At 44.5% G+C, this 22,920-nt stretch overlaps 1 protein-coding gene across 2 annotated transcripts in view; it reads left to right on the top strand.

Annotated features, from left to right (window-relative positions):
• CALN1 (calneuron 1) overlaps positions 1–22,914 on the top strand; it is a 147,749-nt gene extending 124,835 nt beyond the window's left edge. For both annotated transcript variants that reach the window (XM_085302017.1, XM_085302018.1), the window contains exons 5-6: positions 11,481–11,634; positions 19,234–22,914. In XM_085302017.1, coding sequence (XP_085158143.1) covers positions 11,481–11,634; positions 19,234–19,361 — 282 coding nt within the window. In that variant the 3' untranslated portion in view covers positions 19,362–22,914. The remainder of the gene's footprint in view (positions 1–11,480; positions 11,635–19,233) is intronic.
• Positions 22,915–22,920: the final 6 nt, after the last annotated feature.

The following is a 22,920-nucleotide window of genomic DNA, read 5'->3' on the forward strand; positions in this document are numbered from 1 at the left end:
TTTGACCCTACTCTCCTCCAAGCATCTTTSGGAAGCCTTCCTGGAATCCTCTCACCGGAGCGTTAATTATATGAACACATTGTGGAATTCAGAAATGATGGGGTTCGTGCTAGCTGAGCTAATACTGGAAGGAGCCTAAACTCACCCTGCTTCTTAAGTCATGTTTGGCCTAAACATACCCTGCTTCATAAGTCATGTTTGGTTCAAGCTCATGTTTGGATCCATGTGTGGATCAAGATCACCCACTAACCAGAGTAAAARAATATCTTTCCTCTCTCTACCTTGGCCGCTTGCTAGTAAAACGTCTTGCAATCAGGCATGCGGGCTGCACACACAGCCAGAGCTGCTGTTGTATTTCATAGCCATCTTTTTCAGTCAGCTTCTCTTTGGTTTTGGTGACCTTCACCTAGCAGCAAACCTAACTTTTATTGGATTGTTTATTCCCCAACTTGCCATAGCACAGAGAACATCTCCTATGTCCCCCTTAAAGACTAGTTTCTAAACCTAGCTCTAAGGCTTGCACAGGGTACCAGTCTAACAGCTACTTTTATTCTATTTTTTCCCAACACAGTGCAGCTTCAGCAATATTATCAAGCATTTGCATATGCATAGTTTTGTTTGACCAATCTCTGGAAGTTCAGCAGTTCAAAAGATTGTTTTTATAGGCCTGGTTAAATAGAGCAGCCTGAGAAGCTGCCTCCAGTCTATCATCTCAGCTTTGCTTGGTGTAGACAGCAGTATTAGAAGGCTTGTTCACAGTCCTGCTGATTTTATTTCATTTCATTTTTTTTAACCTAGCATTTACAGGGTCAAGGATACCTCAGGTTTCCTGTAGTAGTTCTCAGTCTTACAGGTAAAGCTTTTATTAATTATTAGTGTTCTTTCTGTGTTTCAGCAATATATCTCACCTTCTAATCCACTTCTTCCAGCATCCTCAAAACATTTGTAACTGCTAAGTAAAAAATTGGTTTCCTTTGGCTAAAGGCTTTCAGAAGACATTTGGAGCAGGGCTCCACGGCCAGCTCATTTACTTTACTCAGGCTTCTGCTGCCTTCTCTAATTCAGAAGAAGCTTAAAGATTGCTACTCCAGGCAGTGATGCTGCCAGCGGTTGTACATGAAAAGTGGGGAGAGTAGCAGTGGGTCAAATTCAATCTATTTTCTGAAGTAGAAAGGACAGGCTTTTTGCTATACATTTCCTCTTCCTCAGTCCATAATCCTACTGTGCTTGACGGGTGTCAGTTTTATTATTATTGTCAAAAAATAGCAGCCCACGTTCCACGCCTGTGAAGCAGCTTGACTGGCACCGCTAWCGTTGCAAGCCTTAGCTTCCAAGCAGCTAATGTAGATCAAGGGCACCTCGCATCCTTGCTATGTTAGTGCCTGGGTCAAAATGTAAATGTCATGTACCCTACTTACCCAGAAGGCGCAAGTGCCAGTGCAGGAACAGCTCTTACCCAAGGGTCCCTCACCGGATCTCTCTGGGACTATAAACCTCTCTGCCCATCGTCTGATGGAGGTGCACTGTGTAGGGTAAAGAATGAAGGTCTTGATGATGATGGCTTGGAGTGCAATAGGTCTGATAGCAAAGACAAAGAAAGGTCTTTGGCACAGCCTGCATGTTGATCTGCCATGAAACCACCATGTGCTCTCACGATATTATTGCCTGAATAGGAGGAGAAAGCAGGATTGCCTTGAAATCCATTGCCTACAACTTGACGTGCAGACTTTGCAAGTCTAGAACAAGTTTCATGTAAGACTAGCTATGCCCGATGATGGATTCACATTGGAGAGATGGAAACTTAATATCTTCAGGGCAGTCTGCAGCATCTGAAGATGCTCACTCTCAAATGGGAATTTTCAACTTTAGCCCTAATTAAAACTTGCTAGTTCATTCCTCTGAGAAGTTCCCACAAGACTTGCATCTAAGGTCAAGATGTTGTAGATCTATTTATATATTCACTTTGATTGGGATCAGACCTGGAGCCTTGTCAAGACCTGGGAGCTTTAAAACTAGGAAAAAGAAATCATTAAAACCTGTTAATGTGTACTTCATCCTGAGAGCATTTGCTAATTAAAAAAAAAAAAGAAAAAAAGAAAACCAAAACACTTCTCGTTGTTTCAGTTAAACTATTTAAAGTTAATTGAATGGGACCAGGATTAATATTCCTACTGTGTTTTCTGTGGAGGTGTTACTGAGATTTAACCTACCAGGAGGCCTATTTCTCTTAGCCCAGTTTAATAACAATTATGTCCCAGCTGTGAAGCGCAGAGTTCAGTGAGGAGGCAAAGTTGCTGACCCAGTCTCCTGCTTAAAATAACATCTCAGAGTTTTAAAATGTGTTTCTAGTGGAGGACAGCATCAGCCTAATGAGATGATTAGATCTAACAAAGGGACCTGTGTTTCTGGGCTCATTCTCATGCAGCAAGGACTRTGCAAGCATATTTCTTCACAAACTGGTTGTCTGCAGCATCTTCCAACCCAAGACCCAAACTACAGGGTCTTCACTAATTCGTTTTAGAAGTGGTGCTCCAACTCTGAACTRGGTAGTGGTGCAGAAATTCCATGTTTGGTAGCCAGAAGGTTTAGGAGATGCTCTAAACCCACACAGGATATGTGTAGGGACCAAAGCTAATGCTTTTCTCCAAGGGAGGAAATGTGGTCAGTACTGAGCACGCAAGACTTAATGGTACTACTCAGGCTCTGATCTGAAGACATGCCTTAGCAGGGACTTGCATGTGAGCAAGGGCAACCATAACTTTTGGGCACAATGAGTCCTATTACCTTGTCAAACAGGCCAATTTGCTAGCTGTCTCTCAAATCCCCAGGTGCCCTCTGGTACATAACAGGGAGTGCATGTTCCAGCCATCAATAAGAATTAAAAACAGATAAGGGGATGTGCAGGGAGCAGGATAGCACACGGAAAACATCAAATAGCTGTCTTTTTCTTTGCTGAGAAAAAAAGTGTAAGAGAGCTTTGCTTAACTCTTTCTGAATAAACAACATGTATCAATAAGGGCGAGGAGGTACTAAGGAAATCAGAATTCTCTGTGTAGCAGCACTAGTATTTAGAAAATAGTATATGAAGCCTCCTGACCACCATCCTTGCTGGTAAGAGAGGGGTTGGTTACGTGAGTCCACAATTTCTATTTTTACCCACAAGGGAGCCCAGCAGATCTCCCGCATCCACTGGAGCCAGTCTCACACACCAAAGCTCATAGTCCTCAAGGCCATCAAACTCGGTGCTAGACACCTTTGGGCACTAATGTGGTGCCCAAAGTATTGAGACATCTACCTAAGAGATGTGGGTGGCTGGAGGGACACACAGGGAGGCAGTATCCATGAGCCAGTCTAGATTTTGAATAGCACTCTATTTTATAATGCAAAGTTAGGCCAGGTGCTGAGTTAAGAAGGGTTCTGTGAATATACGCTTAAATCTGATTTTAATTTATCAATGTATGTACGATTTCCGGCCAACAAAGCTGCCGGAAAGAATGGAGCAATCTCCCGTGAGCAGCAGCCAGCGCAGTAACAAGCCTGTTACTATGGAAATGAGATTGTTACTCTTTCACAGCTCCCCAGCAATCGGGGTGCTGTGGCTCAGCATCGCAGAAGCTGTCCGTTTGTGAAGGATGCATAAAAGCAAGTGATAACCGAGATGTTAGCAACCCCCAAACCAAGGYTGGGCTGAAGAACTTGTTGCAAACAGCTTGTGTAGGGATGGTGGGAGAGCAGCATGGCCCAGGACCCATCCTGCCGCTGCTGAGCCGACTCAAGCAGGCAGTCGCGGTGTCACGTTGGCTGCCCTRTTCACAGCTTGGGGCTTAGTCAAATAGGCAGCCTAACAAGGACTTGCTTGCTCCACTCTCCTTACCCAGCAGGATCCCGGCCCAGCTTGCAGCTCTTGGCAGGGCTTGGACCTGRTGCCTCTTCTCGTGGCAACCAAACCTGCACTGAGCCGTGGAGGAGCTCAGGACTATCCAGAGTTGTGTCCAGTATCCTTATAGCTCTGCTACACACATTTCCTCTAGTTCTTACCCTTTCGACACAGACAGTGTCAGGGAATAAGCCTCCATATTTATTTCTATAGGGACACTGATTCCTGCCCGGCTCCTTGGCATTTGGGCCTCTCAGAGTTAGCGAATGATGAAAGCAAGCTCCTGGTGGGTAGGAGTCCCATGTGGGCAGACAGGCCTAAGCCCAGCCTCGTGCTCATTGCTTGGGAGCAAGATGCAAATTTAGGAGCAAGTGCATTCAGCATGGCTGGGGGCAAAACTTGGACAGTGAAGGTAGTAACAGAGCTGCTGAGGTTAAAGCCCTCTTAAAGCCTTCCTTCCCCACCTCCAGGTGGAGATGTCAGCCCAGCACTAGCACAGTGGCTTGACACCTGTCAGAAGCCTGAAGCATTATAATCCTCAGCAGGCAAAGATGAGAGACACCTCTGGTAGGAGTCTTTTCCCAGCAGCAGAGGCACAAAGGTAAACTGGGAGGTGGAAGGGATGAATTATTGAACAGAAGCACACGCTCTCCCTGGTGGTACATAAGGGCCAGGTCTCCRCCTTCTCTCTCCTGCTCCCCTCCTTCTTCCCCCCATGAAAGGGCAGCAAGCTGGCATAAAGCTGCTCTCAGTAGAGCAATGTGAGACCTTTACACATGGTCAGGCAAAGTCCACAGCAGGAGAAAGTGGTTGTGCACGCCTGGGAACAGCTCCAGGCCTTGCAACAGCTCACAAAGCAATCCTGAAGGACCTGTGTGCAGCTTAGCCTTGGGCCATAAACATTCAGAGCGCACTGTGGCATGGAGCAAATGYTGAAAGGAAGAAAGGAAGTATTGCAGGGGAAAAGAAAAAAGAACCCTCCATCTTCAGCTTACAGCAGCATATAGTTAGCCACCTTCAACGTGTGTATGAAGCAGAACAAAATATATYACCTTCTGCATGTTCATTCCTGAAGCTGTAGGAGTCCCACCCCTATGTGAGCCAGCAAGGGGGTGGACAGAGCAGGTTAGTTCTACTTGAAATGTAGTAATGGTTCAGGGATTGGAAGAACGTAGCAAAATGGCCTTGCTGCTTTAAAATTGTTGCAGGCTCCTGAATGGTTTTGTTGCTTTGTCTCCCAGGTCAGCTCACAAGCAAGTTGCTCCAGGCCTCAGATTGGCAAACGTTCACCCTTTAGCAGCAAACAGTAGAGACTCTTTGACAGAAAACTGTGTAACAGAAAACCTACGGATTTGGAGGGGGTGTGTGTCTGGACATTTATAGAATTTTTAATATGTCTATAATTCTATTTATACAGACTATACACACACACACACGTATGTGTATATATATATTTATATATGCATATGTTGTCTTTTCATCCAGGATCTTTTACAGCACGGGCCAACTACAGTGCATTACAGACAGTGCCATGGATTGAAATGGTGCTAGCTGTCTCTTAGTCATCACTAGTGAGTCCTTCAGCCTGCACAGTACAAATCCCATCTGCAAATGCAGCTTCACTTGCAGGAGCTCGCTCCCTTTTGTGCATGTTCTCACCGCTGCTCCCRACACTGCTGGCTTTTTCAGCATACACAGTTTCCCTCTCATTATAAAATATCTGTGGCTGAGCTTATCTAGCAAGTACAGTCAGTACAAAACGGCCATTCATCTGGCCCCCAGACAGAGCTGGGAAAACATTAGATTCTGCATTGAGAAGACTGGGGCTCTGTGCATTCATCTGTGGCCAACATTAAACACTGGCCCTATAGAACAGTCCCAGATCAGTAGTTTATGAGCTCAAAGCCCAGCTGACAAAAGGAACAGCTATGCAATATGCTGTGAGCGCTCACAGAARCCATGTGTGCCTTCAGAGCTACCCAGAGCCAACACGACTGTGATTAACACAGCACAAAGCCCAGCCAGCTGCTGTGCAGAGGCAGAATATTTTTGGGCCATGTCCCAAGGCTTTTCAGCTGGCTGGGAAGGTGGGCAGAGCCAGTTTGCATTTGCTGCAATGTACTGTGGACACGTGGCTGACAGGAGTGGAGCAAGGTGTGATGGTGAATTTACGGCTGTGTGCATAGGATCACCYTATCACTTTTTATCTAACTGTGAACATAGGCTGTGAAAACCCAGTACAAAATTGCGTGTGGTTAAAGTAGGTCAAATTTGCAAGTCCAGCATGCTAGAAAACAACGGTAATTGGTCAGCTTACTCAGATGTAGCAAGCTATAAAACCTTGCAGTGTTCAAGAAATACATGGCTTGGAGTGCAATAGGTCTGATAGCAAAGACAAAAATATTATACTCATTGTTCAGAATTAGCAAGGCCTGCTTCAAACAAGGAATTTATGAAACAGGAAGCTTTTGGCTTTGCAGACCTGATACTCAAAAGTACCATTCAAGAACCTTCTCTCCTGCTGCTGTCTCAAAGTCTCCCATCCTGAAGTGTGATTATCAAGTCAGTAGACATGAAGATCATTTGGAGCCCTCATGGAAAGTGGCAAGGCAGAAAAAGACCTTTTCAGATGGCTTACATGAGAAAACTGTGCCAAACAGTCTCARGAAAAAATAACATCCAAGTGTTCTCCTAGCTAAAACCATAACTGCTAGAGGAACCAGTTCTGCCCCCACTTTAATTGATGCAGTTTTGATAGATTTTGCAAGGGAGCTGTGAAAGTTGAATCTATACACAAGGAGAGTGCCCACACTTTGCTGACACTGTAGGGAAGTCAGGCATGTCACAGGCTCTGAAACCCTGGTGTGGCAGGCTCCTGCATGTGTGGGCATCACCAGAACGGTCCCTATCACTGCGCTGCGCAGGGTGGCTGCCTGGCGCTCCTCAGTCTGTAAGGCAGTGAGGCCAACTGAGGATTCAATGAAAGAGCCCTCCCACTATATTTTAAAAGCTGAGCTGACATTAAAGGAAATGATCATAAGTAATATTTCAGTGTCTAACACTGTGAAGAAGAAAGCTCTTATCATAGGGTTGTTCCCCTGCATAGATCAGTGGCAGTAGTAGGACAGCTAAGTATCTGCCAATAATCAAAATGGTACTCTGCAGCCATAGTAGCTATTAGCCAACAGCAAAATTTGGAAATCAGGGGTATGGAGACTGGAGGAACTAGCAGGGACTGTGCTTTCATTCCCAGCAGGAAATTTAAAGCGAGAAGGAGTCTGGAAGATATTGACTGGATTGGATCAGGTCCACTTTCCCTTCTGAATATTTCCTGGGGCAACATTCTCTGACTCCAAGAGATGTCCTTGCTGGTGATGGTTACTAAAGTCCATCAGAACCTGCAGGGGATGATTCCCAGTGCTCTCCATAGGAAGCTAAACACCTGTACAAGCAGTTGGTTTTCATTCAGGGTACTCACTGTATCACTTGGTGCATTTAAGCATCAGCGTTAGACACAGTTTGTTTCTGTATCATTGGTTACTATGTATTCCAAGAGCAGCAGTTCTGAAATGGCATCATTGATTTCTTCTAATTATAAATCCTATAGAAAGTTTTCAGCTTGCAGCAGTCAGTTTTCCTCTCAGTGGAACCAATAAAAGTTAAGAGTTGCTCCCTGGTTACCATCATTATAGCAATAAAAAGCCAGTGTAATTGAAAAGTGAATCAGGAAAACTACCATATTTGAGAGCAATGATAGAAGAAATTACATGGGAGCCCAAACCCAATGCAAAGTCTCTGACTGCATTAAGCTGTATCCCAGTCTGGACAAAGTTCTGCACTATGATTTGGTTCCAGAAGACATACTTATCTAATGGAAGAAATGTCTCCAGCGTGCATGTACTGTGAACTTAGGACAAGCTAGAAACAAATAGAACCAAGGAATATATGCTTGCCAGCAGGCCGAACACTCAGGRCACAAGTCACTAAGAGTGACTTTGAAACCCATCTGAGATGGATCCTCTTTCTAAAAGACAAAATCATAAAGGAAAAATAACAGGAGAGAATAAATTCTCCTTATATTAGCATAAGGCCTAAAAGCAAGAGCTGGAGACTCRGCAACACGTGCATTTCAGCAAGACAACAATTGTTTCCAACTAAACAGATTGACTGGTACAGAAAGACCAGAAACTCACAAATCATTACAGTTCCCACATTATTAAGCAGATTAGAAGATACCAATGACTGTTTTTGTATCCCAAGTAGCTAGAAGCAAGACAACAAGTAGCATCACAGTAGCCTCTGCAAAAGTTTGTTAGTAGTGATGCTGCTGTAAAAGGAGAGCTGCAAAGGAAAGGAGCAATGTATGTCAACATAGGGGGTGGTGTGTCTCATGGTTAGTTTTCACACATGTAGTTCTGAGTTCTTTCAAAGTAAAATTCCCACATCTAAGAAATTCCCGAGCTACTCTTAATTCTCTATTTTATCCTTAGAGAGGTTTAATGAAATGCGCCAAGTCTTTATGCACCAGGGCAATACTCTGCCAGGGAAACCACATGCAAGCAAGTTGACGGATGTGCTCTGACAACAGCAACAGCAAATGGATGGCATCCTGACACTAACCAGAGATTACTTGCAGCAGTGGGAGTCAACCAGTCACTTGCAGTCCAGCATCCCAACCCATATGCAATCACTGGCAGGGTGCTGACTAGCTGGGGATGGGGAATGGTTCACTGCCTGCCTTTGTCTCAACCTGTCCAGTTAATGAGGGAGCTGGCATTCTCCACACCACTTCTTTAGCCCAAGTAGAGTTGCTGCTGAGGAGAAGACAGCAGGGATGGGGAACCTGCCAATGTCCGTCTTTGYCTCGCGGATTGTGTCATTGTTCTTTTCTGACAAAGCTGACCGAAGCTGGAAGCAGATGTGAAAGAGCAGTGGGCTGATCCAGAGATGTTTCTCTTCCACTACAGTAGCCTTGGGATGYAGTGAGGCAGATCCTGAAGTATTTAATTCTCCTTTACTCCTTGCTCCCCACAAAGCCTGCATGCACACACCATTCAGGAAGTCCCTGTTCTGTAAGTATCATCTTTCCCATGTGAAGTCTGTGAGAACCTCCAGCATGTTCAAAGGAGGCTCATGTGTCCCTGCAGACACCCTGAGAAAAGGACATATGAGGAAACCTAAAAATAAAGTGTACAGTGAAGAGCAAATCGCAGAGACACTTCTGCAGACCTAGAACTCTCAGGGGTAAGCAGTCATCCAGTAGTGGGTGAACAGAGGTCTTAGATGACTTGTAGAAAGACCATTCCCTGAAAGGGAGAAAAGAAAAAAAAAGTAAATAAGTCTGCATTGATCTCAGAAAACTTTCTTAGCACCAAGAACATGGAAAAAGCCTCTAACAGGGATTGCACATTATATCCCGATGAGATGGAATAAACCACACAAAGACAGGCTGCGCAGATTGATATGAAGTGACCACCAGGATGAAATTATGGATTTTGGCAAATTGATTAACTCTGGAAGATGCCAGGGCTCCAGTTTGGTTCTGAGTTCCCTATGGACAAAGACYGTAAGGGAAAGCAGAAAGCTGGGCAGCAGGTGAGAAAGCACTGCTTTTACCCCAGAATTGCYCTCCCACCCAGAGGGCTCAGCTCACTCCCTAGACATTTACACCTCAATCACCCCTTCCACTGAAGACGGATCAGATTCTTCTCCATGGCAATGGTGCATTTTCAGCGCAGTTAGACAAGCAGACTTGACTGATCACTTGTAGCCCTGGGGGTCAACTACCTTCCAGGGGTGGAAGGGAGACAGCCTCAAGGCATTTTGCAAACCTCCCCTAACGATGCCAYCTGCCACTGCTCTAAGACAACTGCACATGATAGCCCCCATTCCCACACCCCTAGCTGCCAGAAGAAATACTTTTCGTAATCAGACYGACTGTGAAGTACAGAGTTGCTCAATTCTACTTGTTCTTTTAAAGCAGAATATGGCAGGACAAATTTCTTCATGCACAACAAAGCAAGTTGGAAATTTGTGACTAAATACCAGGGGGATTTGCAATGCCAACTTTGAACTGTGAGACAAGGGACCACTGGTGACAATTATGTGCTCACTATTTTTAGTTGGGCAGCATGAACACTGTTTTCCTTGAGGAACATGGCAGGAGCACAGCTAAGAAACCCAACAGACAAGCTTTTCAGAGAATTCATCTGGGACAAAGATGGGAACTTTAGCTCTTGTTGGTGCTATCTGCTACAATTTTCCACAGATTTTATGCACCAGGCTTTTAATCATTGCCCACCTCCCCCAAAAAGAATAATAAAAAAAAAAATTGTAGAGGTCAATGCTTCTAAGTGCAGACAAACAAATATATATGAATGTGTGCAAATCTGTCAATACACACATRCAAACACACACGCATACGCAGACTTACATATTTCAGAGGTCTAGTTTAATGAAAGTGCACTTGTTTTCCTCCAGTAATCACTCTGAGGATTAATGATTTTTCATCTGTGCAATGAGGTGTGCAGCAGTGGTCAGGGAAAACGACCTTAGATAACACACTGAGCAACAAGGAACCAGTAAGATTGCTCCTGCTCTTATCAGGCTGGGGGGGGGGTGATTCTTGCTATTCCATTTCTGAAATGCTGGATATGCAGTCTGATCGCATGCTATCAACACACTTTAACTGTAGTGGTAGGYGCAAGATCACATCTCTTTTCCTCCACCAGAGTGTTAATTCAGAGACGTTGTTYGGTCTTTCTGAAGTTTCTTGCATGTTTGGCTAGAGAAGAGTGTAGAAGTCCTGGTGTTCACTGCCTAAGGCACATCAGTGTTTTGCACCATAAGGCTGTTATTAAGGTACTATATGTAATGACCACTTGCCTCTAGTCAGCAGCATGGGGGAGACTGCAGAGTGTCCTTCTTCGTTGACTGCACAAGCGGTTCAGAGACTGGCCTCCTCCGCTGGCTATGAGAATCAGCTGCTGTGAATGCCCTCTCTGTGTACCACGAGCAGACATTAATACCATGAAGCGTACACATATGCATCATTCTTCTGCTGCAAAATGCTTGCTTCTACATATTCTGCAGGAATCCACTGGTTTTAAAGCAGGTGTCTGGTATGTATAGGAGCAAAACTTACCTACGGAATCTACAGCAGAGTCAGCTACAAAGGAAAAGTTCTCTGCTCCCTACACAGATGCCTGAGGTCAGGGCAAAGGTTGTGGCTCATGGCAAGGAAGAGTAGGAGGTGTCAGGTGAACATCTTGGGGAGTTACCTGTGCTGGGATGGCAGGGATCAATKGTGAATTGGTACATCTCCAGCCTGGAAAGCCACCTCTGCACAAGGCTATACTTCTCTCTACTGCTCTACTGGCAGTAAGTAACACGGCAAGAGCTCTGGCAATGTCCATTTGTAATGTTCTGTACTGTTGGTGCTAAATGAACCTGGAAGAGCAAAATTTGTGAGGTTACATTGAGGTGTTGAAAGGAGATTGAAARCAAACATGAGCAGGGAGCTGTGATGTGCCAGCATGTCTCTGTTCCTTTGAGTACCGTGCTTGTAACCACTGGCCAAGTCTAACTCGGTCTCTTCCCACAGTTTGACATGCAGAGGATAACGCTGGAGGAGCTGAAACACATCCTCTACCATGCGTTCCGGGACCACCTAACGATGAAGGACATTGAAAACATCATTATCAATGAAGAGGAGAGTTTAAATGAAAACTCTGGCAACTGCCAAACAGAGTTTGAAGGTGAGAAAGTTCCTGTGTTTCAATGAAATGATTCTTTTTCTGTTTCCTTTCTGGAAGTCTGAGTCTGGTCAGCTAACCAACAAGGATACAAGGGAGCTAGCCTATTTACAGTAAGTAGCAATTACACACTTAAAAAGCTCAGGAACTGGCCTTTAGCCTTCTTCCATGTGATTGAAGTCAATCCTGTCCTCAGGCAGAGGTATGGACTAGTGCTTTGAAGTGCTCCTGGCCTTTCTCTCCTTGGCAGGAGTCATGCAGAGGGCCATGCAGCCCACGCTAAGGTAAGTGTCTAAGATAGATTGAATTCCCCTACAAAAATATGCATCTCTCTACTTAACTAGAGAGATTTTATGGGCACCCAGCTCCTACTGCAGCAAGCTGTTAGGCTTGTGGTATTCAATGGTGTAGGCATTGCTATGTTTAAAATCTTGTTTATGGGCAAAGAGTAAGTAAATAAGTAAAGCCAAGAATTTATTGTTAGTATAATTGAAATCCTAAGATCTGATCACTATTAGTCCAGAACTAATTGTTACAGAAAAAGAAAGACTAATATTGCAGTTAGAGAACATATATAGAGAAAAAAAGCCACAGCAATAGTTTAAAATTGTAACACACACACTTCATAGTCTCTGCCCCTTGCCCTGGTGTTACACGCTCACTTCCACTGCTCTTGTGGATCCTAAGGTCAGAGGTTTCATGCTGGTCTTGGCAGGGGAGGGTGTTATGGCAAGTCGTCAGCCTCTTGAGTCCTTTGCTGGGAGGGATATGATCCACTTGGGGTCCTTTTTTAAGCTGATAACATACTTTCACTCCTTTCTCTTTTTTTTTTTTTTTTTTCATTACTCTGCAGCTCCAGGTTACATCCACCTTTACTATATATAATNTTTTTTTTTTTTTTTTTCATTAGTCTGCAGCTCCAGGTTACATCCACCTTTACTATATATAATGCCATTTATGTATGTTAGATACTGTATCTTTGTTTATCCAGCTCCAAATCTGCCTTTTTTTTTTTAACTGACCAGTGGTGGGTTCTTTATAGCCGTGGGGTGTTCAGTGGGAGCCTGTGCCCCGTCTCTCAGCATCCCACRCCTGCTCTCCTCCACGCCGAATCCTGTGTATGCGCTTCTCAAGGCCTATGCTATCACACCACACCTTTCTTTCTCTGCACTACAGCACTGTGTTAGAGTCATAAATATCTCATTCTACATAGAATAACTGCTTATTACTGCTATCTTAAAAACCATTGTTGTACCACRCAAAGATTAATAAAACAACTTAGTCACAGAGTCATGAGGTGGTGCCTGGGCAGATTTTCCACTTTGGAACCACTGTGAAAGTCAGTTCAGTGTCTGTTAGGAAATGAGAAGGAAGATTTGTGGTAAACATTCAATCTTGTCTTTTTTTGCTCTCAGTGTAACATCGTATCAGGGCACACACAATTTTATCTACATTGCCCAAATCCTGTTTWTTGACATTACAGAAATCCTTGAACTCCTGGCAAATAAATTAGCTCCTAGCCCACCAGCARTACACCCGTATCAGCTCAGGGCTGGGCCAAGCCAAAGAGATAGGGCTGGTTTTAGCACAGCTCCACATTATACCAATAGCAATGAGCAGAGCTGGTGCATCTGCACCGTACCTTCCCGTGCACTTATACCACTTGCTCAGCACCATCCCTGAAAAGGCACCAAGCAGGAGACCACAATGCAGAGATGCTGATGCATCTCTAAAACAAAGCAACRGAGAGATACACTAGTGCAATTCTTTGCCTAGCTAATTAACAGGATTCAGAAAATGTATCCAGCATGCTCAACCTCTGCTAAACACTGCGGAAAAGATGTGGAAGAGCATAGCTGAATTTTAAAAAGCCTGCAAGAGGGAGGTAAGCAGTGACACTTTTCAAATCAAGTCAAGCAACATTTTCTGCCTTTCTGGAGAGAAGCAGGAAGGGATGCTTGCTTACATGAATGGAAGTTGTTGGTCCCCAGTGACCTGCTGATTCAGCGGAGACATGCGCCAGCSTGCAGCTGTCACTGCTGCAAGATGCATGCAGACAGGACTTATTTCTGCTTAGTGAACTGCCCCAGTCACAAAAGATGGGTCCAATAAACTGAATGCTCAGCATCTCATTCTGAAAGTCCTAGCTTCCAAAAGTACAGCAAAAACAGCTTTTCTCGTGGGATGTTGGCATTAGTGGTGCTAGGCAGAACCTAGAAGCAAAACAGACCCTTTTTTAGATGTTGTTAGAAATACACACACGCACGCACAAGTCCCCCAGAGAGTGAAGATCAACTGAACACTGTCAACCAAGATGCAAAATTTTGCTTCACGTCCCAGAAGAAGGGGGTGGCTCCGGTCTGTGGCCTTTCTGACATGAGTATTTTTCTCAGGAAAAGCAGGCTGAGAGCCAGTATTGTCACTTCAGCTCTCCAGGCTGGACGCAGCCGGTATCTGAATGACCTACTTGTGCCAGAGGAGATGCGGCTGCACTCAGCATTCCCATTTCCCATACGCTAACCTCCCTGCAGGGCTCCAGTGCAGCAAGTGTGGGGTGTGAAGCAGATTGATGGCAGTAAGGAGAGCTGTCATGAAGATTAGACAGCAGCTCAGCTTTAGATGGCTGTACAGAAGCATCCCCATGTAACTTAGTCACCCTTTACTCACATCTTAATTAGTAGAATGAAGCAGATGCTTTCTGGGTGCAATGCCTCTGATTTATTTTAAGCACTATATTCGGATGGGATGAACTGCACCTATCTTCAACTGTAAGCATAGCCTAAAAGGACTAGCTTAGCAGTTTGCATCTGCATTTAATGTACATTTGATCCACCACATTCAAAGTGCCTTTAATTGTGAGTAGGAATGAAGCTAGGATCCCAGTGGTTTTCACTGAGATTTGGGAACAGCTCCTAAGGGAAGAGAGATGGCAGGTACGTTCACTACTGTGCTTTAAAGGAAAATCTACACTCACTGTCAGCACGGGATAATTTCTTCCCTCCAAAATGAAGCCCCCAAACCCSTGCCTTCCCTGTCCCACACACAGGTGGTGGTACCTGCCTCAGCTCAGCTCTGCCAAATTCATAAATAGAGAAATGTTCAGCATCAAAAAGTCTGGAGATACCTGGAAAGTCAGGTCTGCAGAGAACTTGGGGGTTGGTATCTGGATAAACGTACTCCCCTCTGCACCACTCCAGGAAAAGTATTGCTATATTGGCAGTGGATGGTGTCTGCCTCCTATTAAAAAGCACTTGCATCAATCTAGTTTGCTCCTGCAAAGATCAAAGAAAGATTTTTTCTCTCTGATAAGACAATTTATAAGTCAAATTTATGCCAGTATAACTATCCACAAAAATTGGCAGTACTGGTAAAAAACAGCCAGACACCAACCAGCATTGTACAAATAACACCAACTCTGGTACAAATATATACAACTGTAAATTTGTGTCATTCTCTCAATTCTGACATCACGGCATCTTGTCATGAAGTGGCCTTCAGATCCGAGCTTTATAACGTTCTTCCTTTGTCAACACGAAACATTAATTCTCTCTCACACACACACAYACGCACYTTAAACCAAATACAAAATTCACATTATAGCCATGGACAAGTCCAGGATTTTGGTCAATTCACTCTGGACATCCCCAAGAAATCAGAGCTACACTTAYGTTACAGCTTTCGCCCTATACTGTTTCTAGGGAGGGATGGGGGTCAATTTGCCTTCTACTTGAGGAAGAGCAAAGGAATGACGACGCCAGTTCCTCAGTACAAGCAGCCCACACCAGCCCAGGCGATAAAGAATACAACCAAAAGGAATGCATGGTTTTATCTTTAGCCTATCTCATGATTTTTAATTAAGGCTTAGGGCAGGMCAATGAAGCTGAGAGCCAAGAAGAGTGTATGTATTTTGTGGGAAGACACACAAGGAAAGGACAACAGTTTGCATTAATGTTGTACAAACAAAGATCTGTAGCACGAGAGTCATTTGTCTGGCAGTTCCCTTTATAAAAATGCTCACAATGTTAAATTCATGGCAAACAAGGATGCTGTAAGGCTGCGGTGACCCGTGGTGCCTACCACAGGTACTTCRTCCTCAGCCCTGACATTCATATTAATTGGATATTCAAGACCTGCCACAGCTTCCCCACATCTCTACCCCAAACAACTATTAGGAGCATCTTCTCCTCTGCTAAGGGCAGTGGGAATGTAAAATTGACCTCTTAAGATGAAAATAAATCTCTAGCCAGCCAGAGAAAGCAAATATCACTCACCTTTGGCAAGTTTATGACAAAAGTCACTGTAAACACACTGTAACAGTTCACGTTAGCAGGCATTTTTCTGCGGAAGGTTCTTAGCTCTTACCCTGGGGATCTCAAACACACCGTCTGCATCATAACCATCCTTRCTGCCACAGCGGGTGGATTCACGCACCCTGAAATGGGCTGGACCGATCTGCCCCATATCCCAGCAGAGAAGTTGCAGCCAGTCTCCTCCAGCAGGTATTCCACTGTGAAGATCTGGCAAAGCCCTCAGGCCACAGCTTGCCAGGCAGCAGTTAGCCAGATGCAGGCYCCAAAATATTGCTCATGTCACTAGGTGCGTGCAGCTGCTGGGCCACTCAGCAGTGGTACCCTGTCTCTGCCACCAGGTAACACCGCAACAGAGTCCGCCCTTCCATCCAGTGCATCCCCTGTATATTGAGAGAGGAAAGATACCTCTGCGTCAACATGCCTTTGCTTCCTGAGATTTCCTTTATGTYGGTCAGTCTGGGGAGTTGCTCTACCCTGCTAACAGCAGACTGGGACATCTCCAGAGGAACTCCCCACTCTGATGAGGTTTGAGGAACSAGCTCACGTCCAAACCACCAGCGTATCCCACGCGTAGTAGCAACTTCTRCTGGCAACGAAATGTAAAAGAGACCAAGTGGCCAGCCCCCAAGGTAATGCCCGCTGTGGAAACTGGCAGGGGAAAGCACAGGTGCCATGCTCAAAAGCTCTAGGCGTTCGGARAAATGAGAGAATCAAGAACAAAGACCCATCAGTTCGTAATGAGGGCAAATGCATCTGACAAAGCTTGCTTTCCTCATATTAGGCAGCAGGCCCATACACTTTATAGCAGAGTTCAGGCTGCCTTCTACCTTGGCCTATTTTTATTTCCAGTTAGCTAAACTARTCCTTGATCCCCACTCATCCTTCCAGAATGGAGGTGGCTCCACCTTAACATATATCCCTTCTTAGGACAGCAGCAGTCTTTCACCCTGGAAAAAGAAGAAGAACCAGAAGCCAGTTCTGAAAGTTTGCTCTTGAATGGCACAGGCCTGCAAGAGTCCATATCAGCAGAGGGAGTGGCTTCAAGGCCTCCTCTTTTCAGATCTAGATAACATGGATGTGAGCTTCTGCAGTCCTGGACAGACTTCTTTCCTATTTTAAGAGGACAGCAATTTTAGCTTCTTTGTTCCCTGTGGATGGCAAGAGGTAAGGGAATCATATCAGCATCCTCATCTTCACTGCTGTAATTCCTGCAGAGCCCAGCCAACAGCAAGAGAGGCTTTCTGGGTCTGCAACACCTTTACATTTCRGTGCAGACTTTTCCCCTTTCTTGAGAGGCAGGTCATTTGGATATTTGATATACCTTCTAGTAGATAAAGGACAAAAATGATGACTTACCCTGGATCCTGAAACTTTAAAGCTCTATTTTTACTTGAYGATGAAACAGCAGTCTAAGGAAATTGTTGGATTCAGGAATACTGCTATTTCTGCAAGAAACATTGAAGGTGCATTATCCTTCTTGCTTTAAAGAGGAGAGWGCTGCCATCACAGAAAACTGAACTGTGGGCAATTTTTGCTCCTAGCCACAACAGTTCACCTCAGAACCCCACATTGAACAGCTCTGCAGAACCATTTTGTCCACTGGTTGAGGAGGTTTTCAAAGTAAAGAAATAGCAGTAAGCAAAGCCTTATATTTTAGAATCTTTCTCGAACTGCTGGGGCATCATGTGTGAATCCAAGGAATCACAGTATTGATTCTGCATTCATTATAAAAGCAAATGAAGGAATCGGGGAGTAGAGCAGTGCAAGCAGAAAACAAGTAATATGTAGGAGAGCTGCCATAAGGGGATTTCATTATCCATGCAGCACTTAGCRAGTCCCCTTGGAGTATTGGTTGCTCAGCACTTCCCTGCCCTAGGTGGTTTCAGTCAAAGTGCTGCCTGACAAGGGGTTATTGTGCCTCTGGCGCCGAGCTAATGCTTGGGGAACGCGTGGGAGCTGGGATCAGGACACATCCACTGCTAAATCCTGACCAAGGAAGGTGAGGGGGAATGAAATGGAAGTGTTCAAAATGCAGCATCCAGTGCTGCCCCCTCTTTGCGCTGTAAGGTTCAAGCCTGAATCAGAATAAGAGTTTTTACCATATACTCTCAAAACATCCTCCTGGATTTTTCCAGGCTTGGGCTCTCAGGAAGCCTTTTCCTAGTTGACTTTTAGGTTTATTCTCATTCTGAGCCTGTTCTCAACTATCTGAAGGTTTCCTGTCATCACCGGTATGATGAGAAAGGAGATACACTGCTGTTAGTATTCTCCATGAAAAAAAATAAGATTTTCACTTCGGATCCACCTTTCTCATGTTAAAACAAGACCATGCATTACCGCCACATGGGCAGGGCAGAGCTTTCCACCCTGCACATGAGGATCTTCTGAATTTATGTGYGTTTCTCTCGGAGGACATTCTGAGCCTTCGCAAACAGATTAATCTTCTCAGTACTCCCCAATAACACCTATTATTCTGATATTCATATGTAGGGAGACTGGGAGAAAGGCATGAGCTGGCTTGAGCAGGCCTCATCACGCTGAACTTATAAATAAATAAAATACTCTCAAACCCTAAAAKTCTCAATTTGTCTGTATTTTAAGTGCTGAAAATTCCTCTCACCRCTTTTGACAGTGATTTGCCAATTATTCTGCAAGCTTTCATTTGAAAAAGGTTCTTAATTAATCTGATTTTGCCTAAGCACAGAAAACCTAAAGACAGTTCAGAAAAAYGATCAACACACTGTGCATACTCATGGGAACTATCACAGTGTTTCTTAAAGTGTTGACACAGAGCATGTCTTCAATCTCTGCTCATTCCCAGTTGACCCGTAACTGCCTAGACGAGCCTAAGGGGATTTACAGAAGACCAATATGTCTGATTAAATAACTGCAGAGAAAACTTCATAAAGAACTCAAAAGCTGAACTRAAACTCTTATATATCTACAAGCATTTGAATGGCTTAGAAGTCAAGGTGAGAATGAGAGGACTTCCTGCAGTATGAAGGGAGTGGAGAATCTAATAAAATTCGTTCGGCAGTAATAAACAGTAAGGCAGATAATTTGGAAATGTCCCCGCAGAACTCACCTGATAATAGTCTCCAAGGAAAGGTAAGACTTGGTCAGCATGGGGGCATCTTTAAGGGGTGGAGAGAAGGTTAGATTCCAGGTACACTTTGAGGCAAAGAAAGGACATCCGAGCTCAGACAATATAAAGGAAACATAGGAAAGCAAAAATGTTTCTTGGGCCAAGTAGCTCATCTTTCCCTTTTTCTCCTCCTTCTCCTTGCTGTAGTGCACGCGCAGAAGCAGAACAGACAGACCTGCGTACGGAAGAGCCTTATCTGTGCGTTTGCCATGGCCTTTATAATAAGCGTGATGTTGATTGCGGCCAACCAGATCCTCCGGAGCGGCATGGAATAGCCTCTCACCATGACACTGTGAACCAAACTGACCATGCATGCGCATGCCACCGGGTGAGCTTTTCCTGATCTGACTCTCACAAGGGAAAGAAACAGAGGCAGGCAGATAAAGCAACATTCGACAGGAGCCTGAGGCCAGCAGCGTAATGTGTCTTGTGAATCAACTACATCCTTTTGGCAGGGACGTAAAAGGGCTGTCTTAATGCTTTAAAGGTTTTGTTTCCTAATGCAATAAAAAAATATACAGGAGTCCCTAACTACTGCTTCAAAACAGCAATGGTATCTCGGAAGACACTTTCATCCAGCGGTCCGTTCTACAGTTTTAAGGAGGCACAGCCTCACGACTTATTGCAGCGTGGCTGTCTTTTAACCAAGGGGCCGACAGACTCTTTCACGTAGCTCTCCGCTGGGCCCACCTTCCCAGGAGGCTGATCGTAGCATTGCCACAAGCAAATCCTGTTTGTTTTATCTCATGTTCTTCAGCTTCACTTTGTTTTCCCTTATGACCATGCCTTTGAGTTTATGGCATTAGAGGGGAGCTAGAGCATTCTTGTACAGTATTTTAAATAAAAAAAAAAAAAAAAAAAAAAAGGAGAACTTGCCAGTATCATACAAATTTTCTATTTTTGGTCTAAAAACGCTGCCTTTGACACAGAAGACTGTGGGGTAGCATGAGTCTATTTGCCATTTTTTTTCCACCTTGAATCAGGGCTTATAAACATCACCTGCTTTCACACATGGGCATTTCTGAAATTTGTGCACAGTCTTCCAACCGACTCTGCAACTACCAGCATCATTTAAAATTCCCTGTATTTGGTCCCATCTGCATATTCAACATTTGGTTTCCAAGAGTTTTGCCCTTCCTCTGTATTGGTCTTGAATAACCTTATTGGAGATCAAAAACCACAAGGAAATCTCTTTCTGAGCTTTTCCCTCCTCCTTGTCCACTCAGTTTTTATTTCTTTAATTTTACATGCCCTATTTTTTAACCTGCAGTGAAGCCTCCATGTCAGGCACCTTCTCACAGAAGTTATGCTTTTGCCTTTGTGGTGGTGTGTGGTTTTGACCGCTCAGCTGCTCTGTTCCCTCCCAGGAGCTGTTCCACCACCACCACCCACCTCTTCACTTGTCCCATGGATAGGCTCAAAAGAGGGTAAGCTGAAAAGCAGCCTGCGGCAAGAGAAGAAGGAATCAAACTGGAGTATACCACTATATGTTATGTAGTGTGTCAGACTTTCAGATCCTGCAAGTGTTAGTTATTTTTCCTGGAAAAGATTTCAATGAGCAGCAAGGAAAAGATGGAGCGATACAGACAGGAGACACAAGTCCCGTGGAAAGCCCAAGGACTACGTGCGCCTGAATCCTGAAGCCAGGATTACGTTTGAATTTGCTTCCCTTTTAGACTTGACACAACCCTTACATTTTCCTGTGAATGGACTGTGCGTCTGCGTGTCACCTGTGGGAGAGATCCACCTCCATTGCTCTCGTGGGAGAGGTTTTCCGACAACCGCTCTGCAGAGACGGCGCGGGGAGCATTCCCTCGGAGGCCCGCGAAAGCACCCAGACCTAAGAGTTGTGGCAGCTCCATGTTGCCAGCTGGGGTAGCTCCAGAAGTTTCAAGGAACAGGGAGATCTTGCTCTTGTAAGTGTGGATGACTGTTTTTTTATGTCACGAGTTGGGGCAGGAGGGCTCCCAAGGGGCTGTAAACCGGCTTCCCTCGTSCTACGCAGCAGCCATCTTCTTAAGCCTGGATCTGTCCCAAAGAATGGTTCCAGGTCTTTTTTGTTTGGTTACTAGCTTGATCTGTTAAATTTAACCTGCACTTTTTAGTAGCCTGATTTGAAAATCTACTTCTTGCTGTTCTGTCTCCCGTCATCCCTTTAAAATCATCTCACTGCTTTTTTTTGCCTTTACGTGTGTGCTTGTTTTAGTTGCCTACCTCCACTACATTACTGTTTTCCTGGTGCCCCCTCTCCATAGTTGAAGATGACAGCTGCCTTTTTCAAAGCAGATGAGCTATTTTTCCGTCTGATKTGAAGTTCTCCCTGTGTCTCACACACAAACATACACTTCTTTATTTCTGTTCTACTGTGACTAATAGAGTTCGACTGCAAAATATTCTGCAAAAATTGTTACATCTCCCAGAAAATGGAGAGTTTTGTATTTGCTATAGGGCAGCAGCAGACTTCAAACCAACAACAGAAAATCTTAAGCAAGCTTTGAGTGCATGATTCATACCGCTGGGGAACCAAGGTATATTCGCAGTGCTTTCTTCACTGGACATGGCAGACAACAAGCCTTGAGATCTTTATGAGGGAACTTGACAGCCACATTTCCAGGTTTCAGAGCACATGAAAAGCTGGTCTCAGCAGAAAACAGCCTACATGTTGCTTGCTACTGAGTGATGCTTATTAAGATTTTTGCAGTTATCTCCAGGATGTTCCCATGGTTTTTGTATYCTGTTCCACTTCATGGACTGGAACCAGCCTTTGGGTTTAGATACGAGCACCGAACTGGGCCATTGGGGCTGGTCTGGGACCTGTCCCACTCCCTGCTGGTTTCATGCAGGGCTGGAGCAGACCCACGGGGCTAACTAGGGAATTCCTCAGCCATCCCTCGGAGCTGTGCTAGAACCAGCACCAGCTAGTGTGCATGCCCAGCACCAACAGGCAGAGCAGCACTGACAAGGAGTGCTGGAGACGTAGGCACTGTCCTGCCAGCCCAGTCAGTAGTTGCAGCCCCCAAGGGCAGAGTGGTGGCTCTCTGCTTCCTCCAGAAATGCAAGCTAATACACATAGATCAGACTAAAACCAGCCAGACTCCAATTATTACARAGCTACCTTATGGACAGCATAATCTTTTTCATTCCTTTATGCTTTCTGGAAGCCTCCATAATTTCTACATGCATGCTGCATAGAAAGCTTTGTGAATACAGTCATTTTTCGGTATAATTCTTCATGTTCAAACTCCACTTGTCAAACCAAACCTATAATTAATATATTGGTAAAAGCCATAGCCTGGGGTCAGTAGAGTTTATCAAAAAAACTCCCCACTGATTTTACTGGGTACAGGACTGGGTGGTTTGTTGTTTTGGGTTTTTTTTCTTTTTTGGGGGAAACCCAATATATTTATTTTGAATCAGTGTCATGTCTTGCCAGAGTGTCCCTTTTGTTCCTAGAGTTGCTTTCCTTTACTTAAACACATCTTGCAGAATTCGTTTTTGTAGTCAGTCAAGCTCTTCCAGTAGCTAGTGGCAGTGCGAGGCGGGATCAGGCCAAGCCATTGCAAACCTTCCTCTCCCAGTAACCTCTTTCCATCCTTCCTAACCAACTCCYTCCAATATTGGACCCATGTCTCCTATCTACCTCCCTGGCTCCATTTATATAACAYCCATTTATCTTTTTTTGTTTCTTTTTTGCTTCTACAGAAGAGGAAAAAAATGGGCTTTTTGTTGCTTTTACAGGCAGTAGATAAAAATAGAGCAGTAAAATTTTGATTGGAACCCAATGGCAAAGGCTTAGGGGGAAGAAAGTAGAAGAATCAAAGAAATAAAAATAAA

Source organism: Rhea americana, unplaced genomic scaffold (assembly GCF_003343005.1).
Source record: "Rhea americana isolate MKP2758 unplaced genomic scaffold, rheAme1 scaffold_182, whole genome shotgun sequence".
Classification (NCBI taxonomy): domain Eukaryota; kingdom Metazoa; phylum Chordata; class Aves; order Rheiformes; family Rheidae; genus Rhea; species Rhea americana.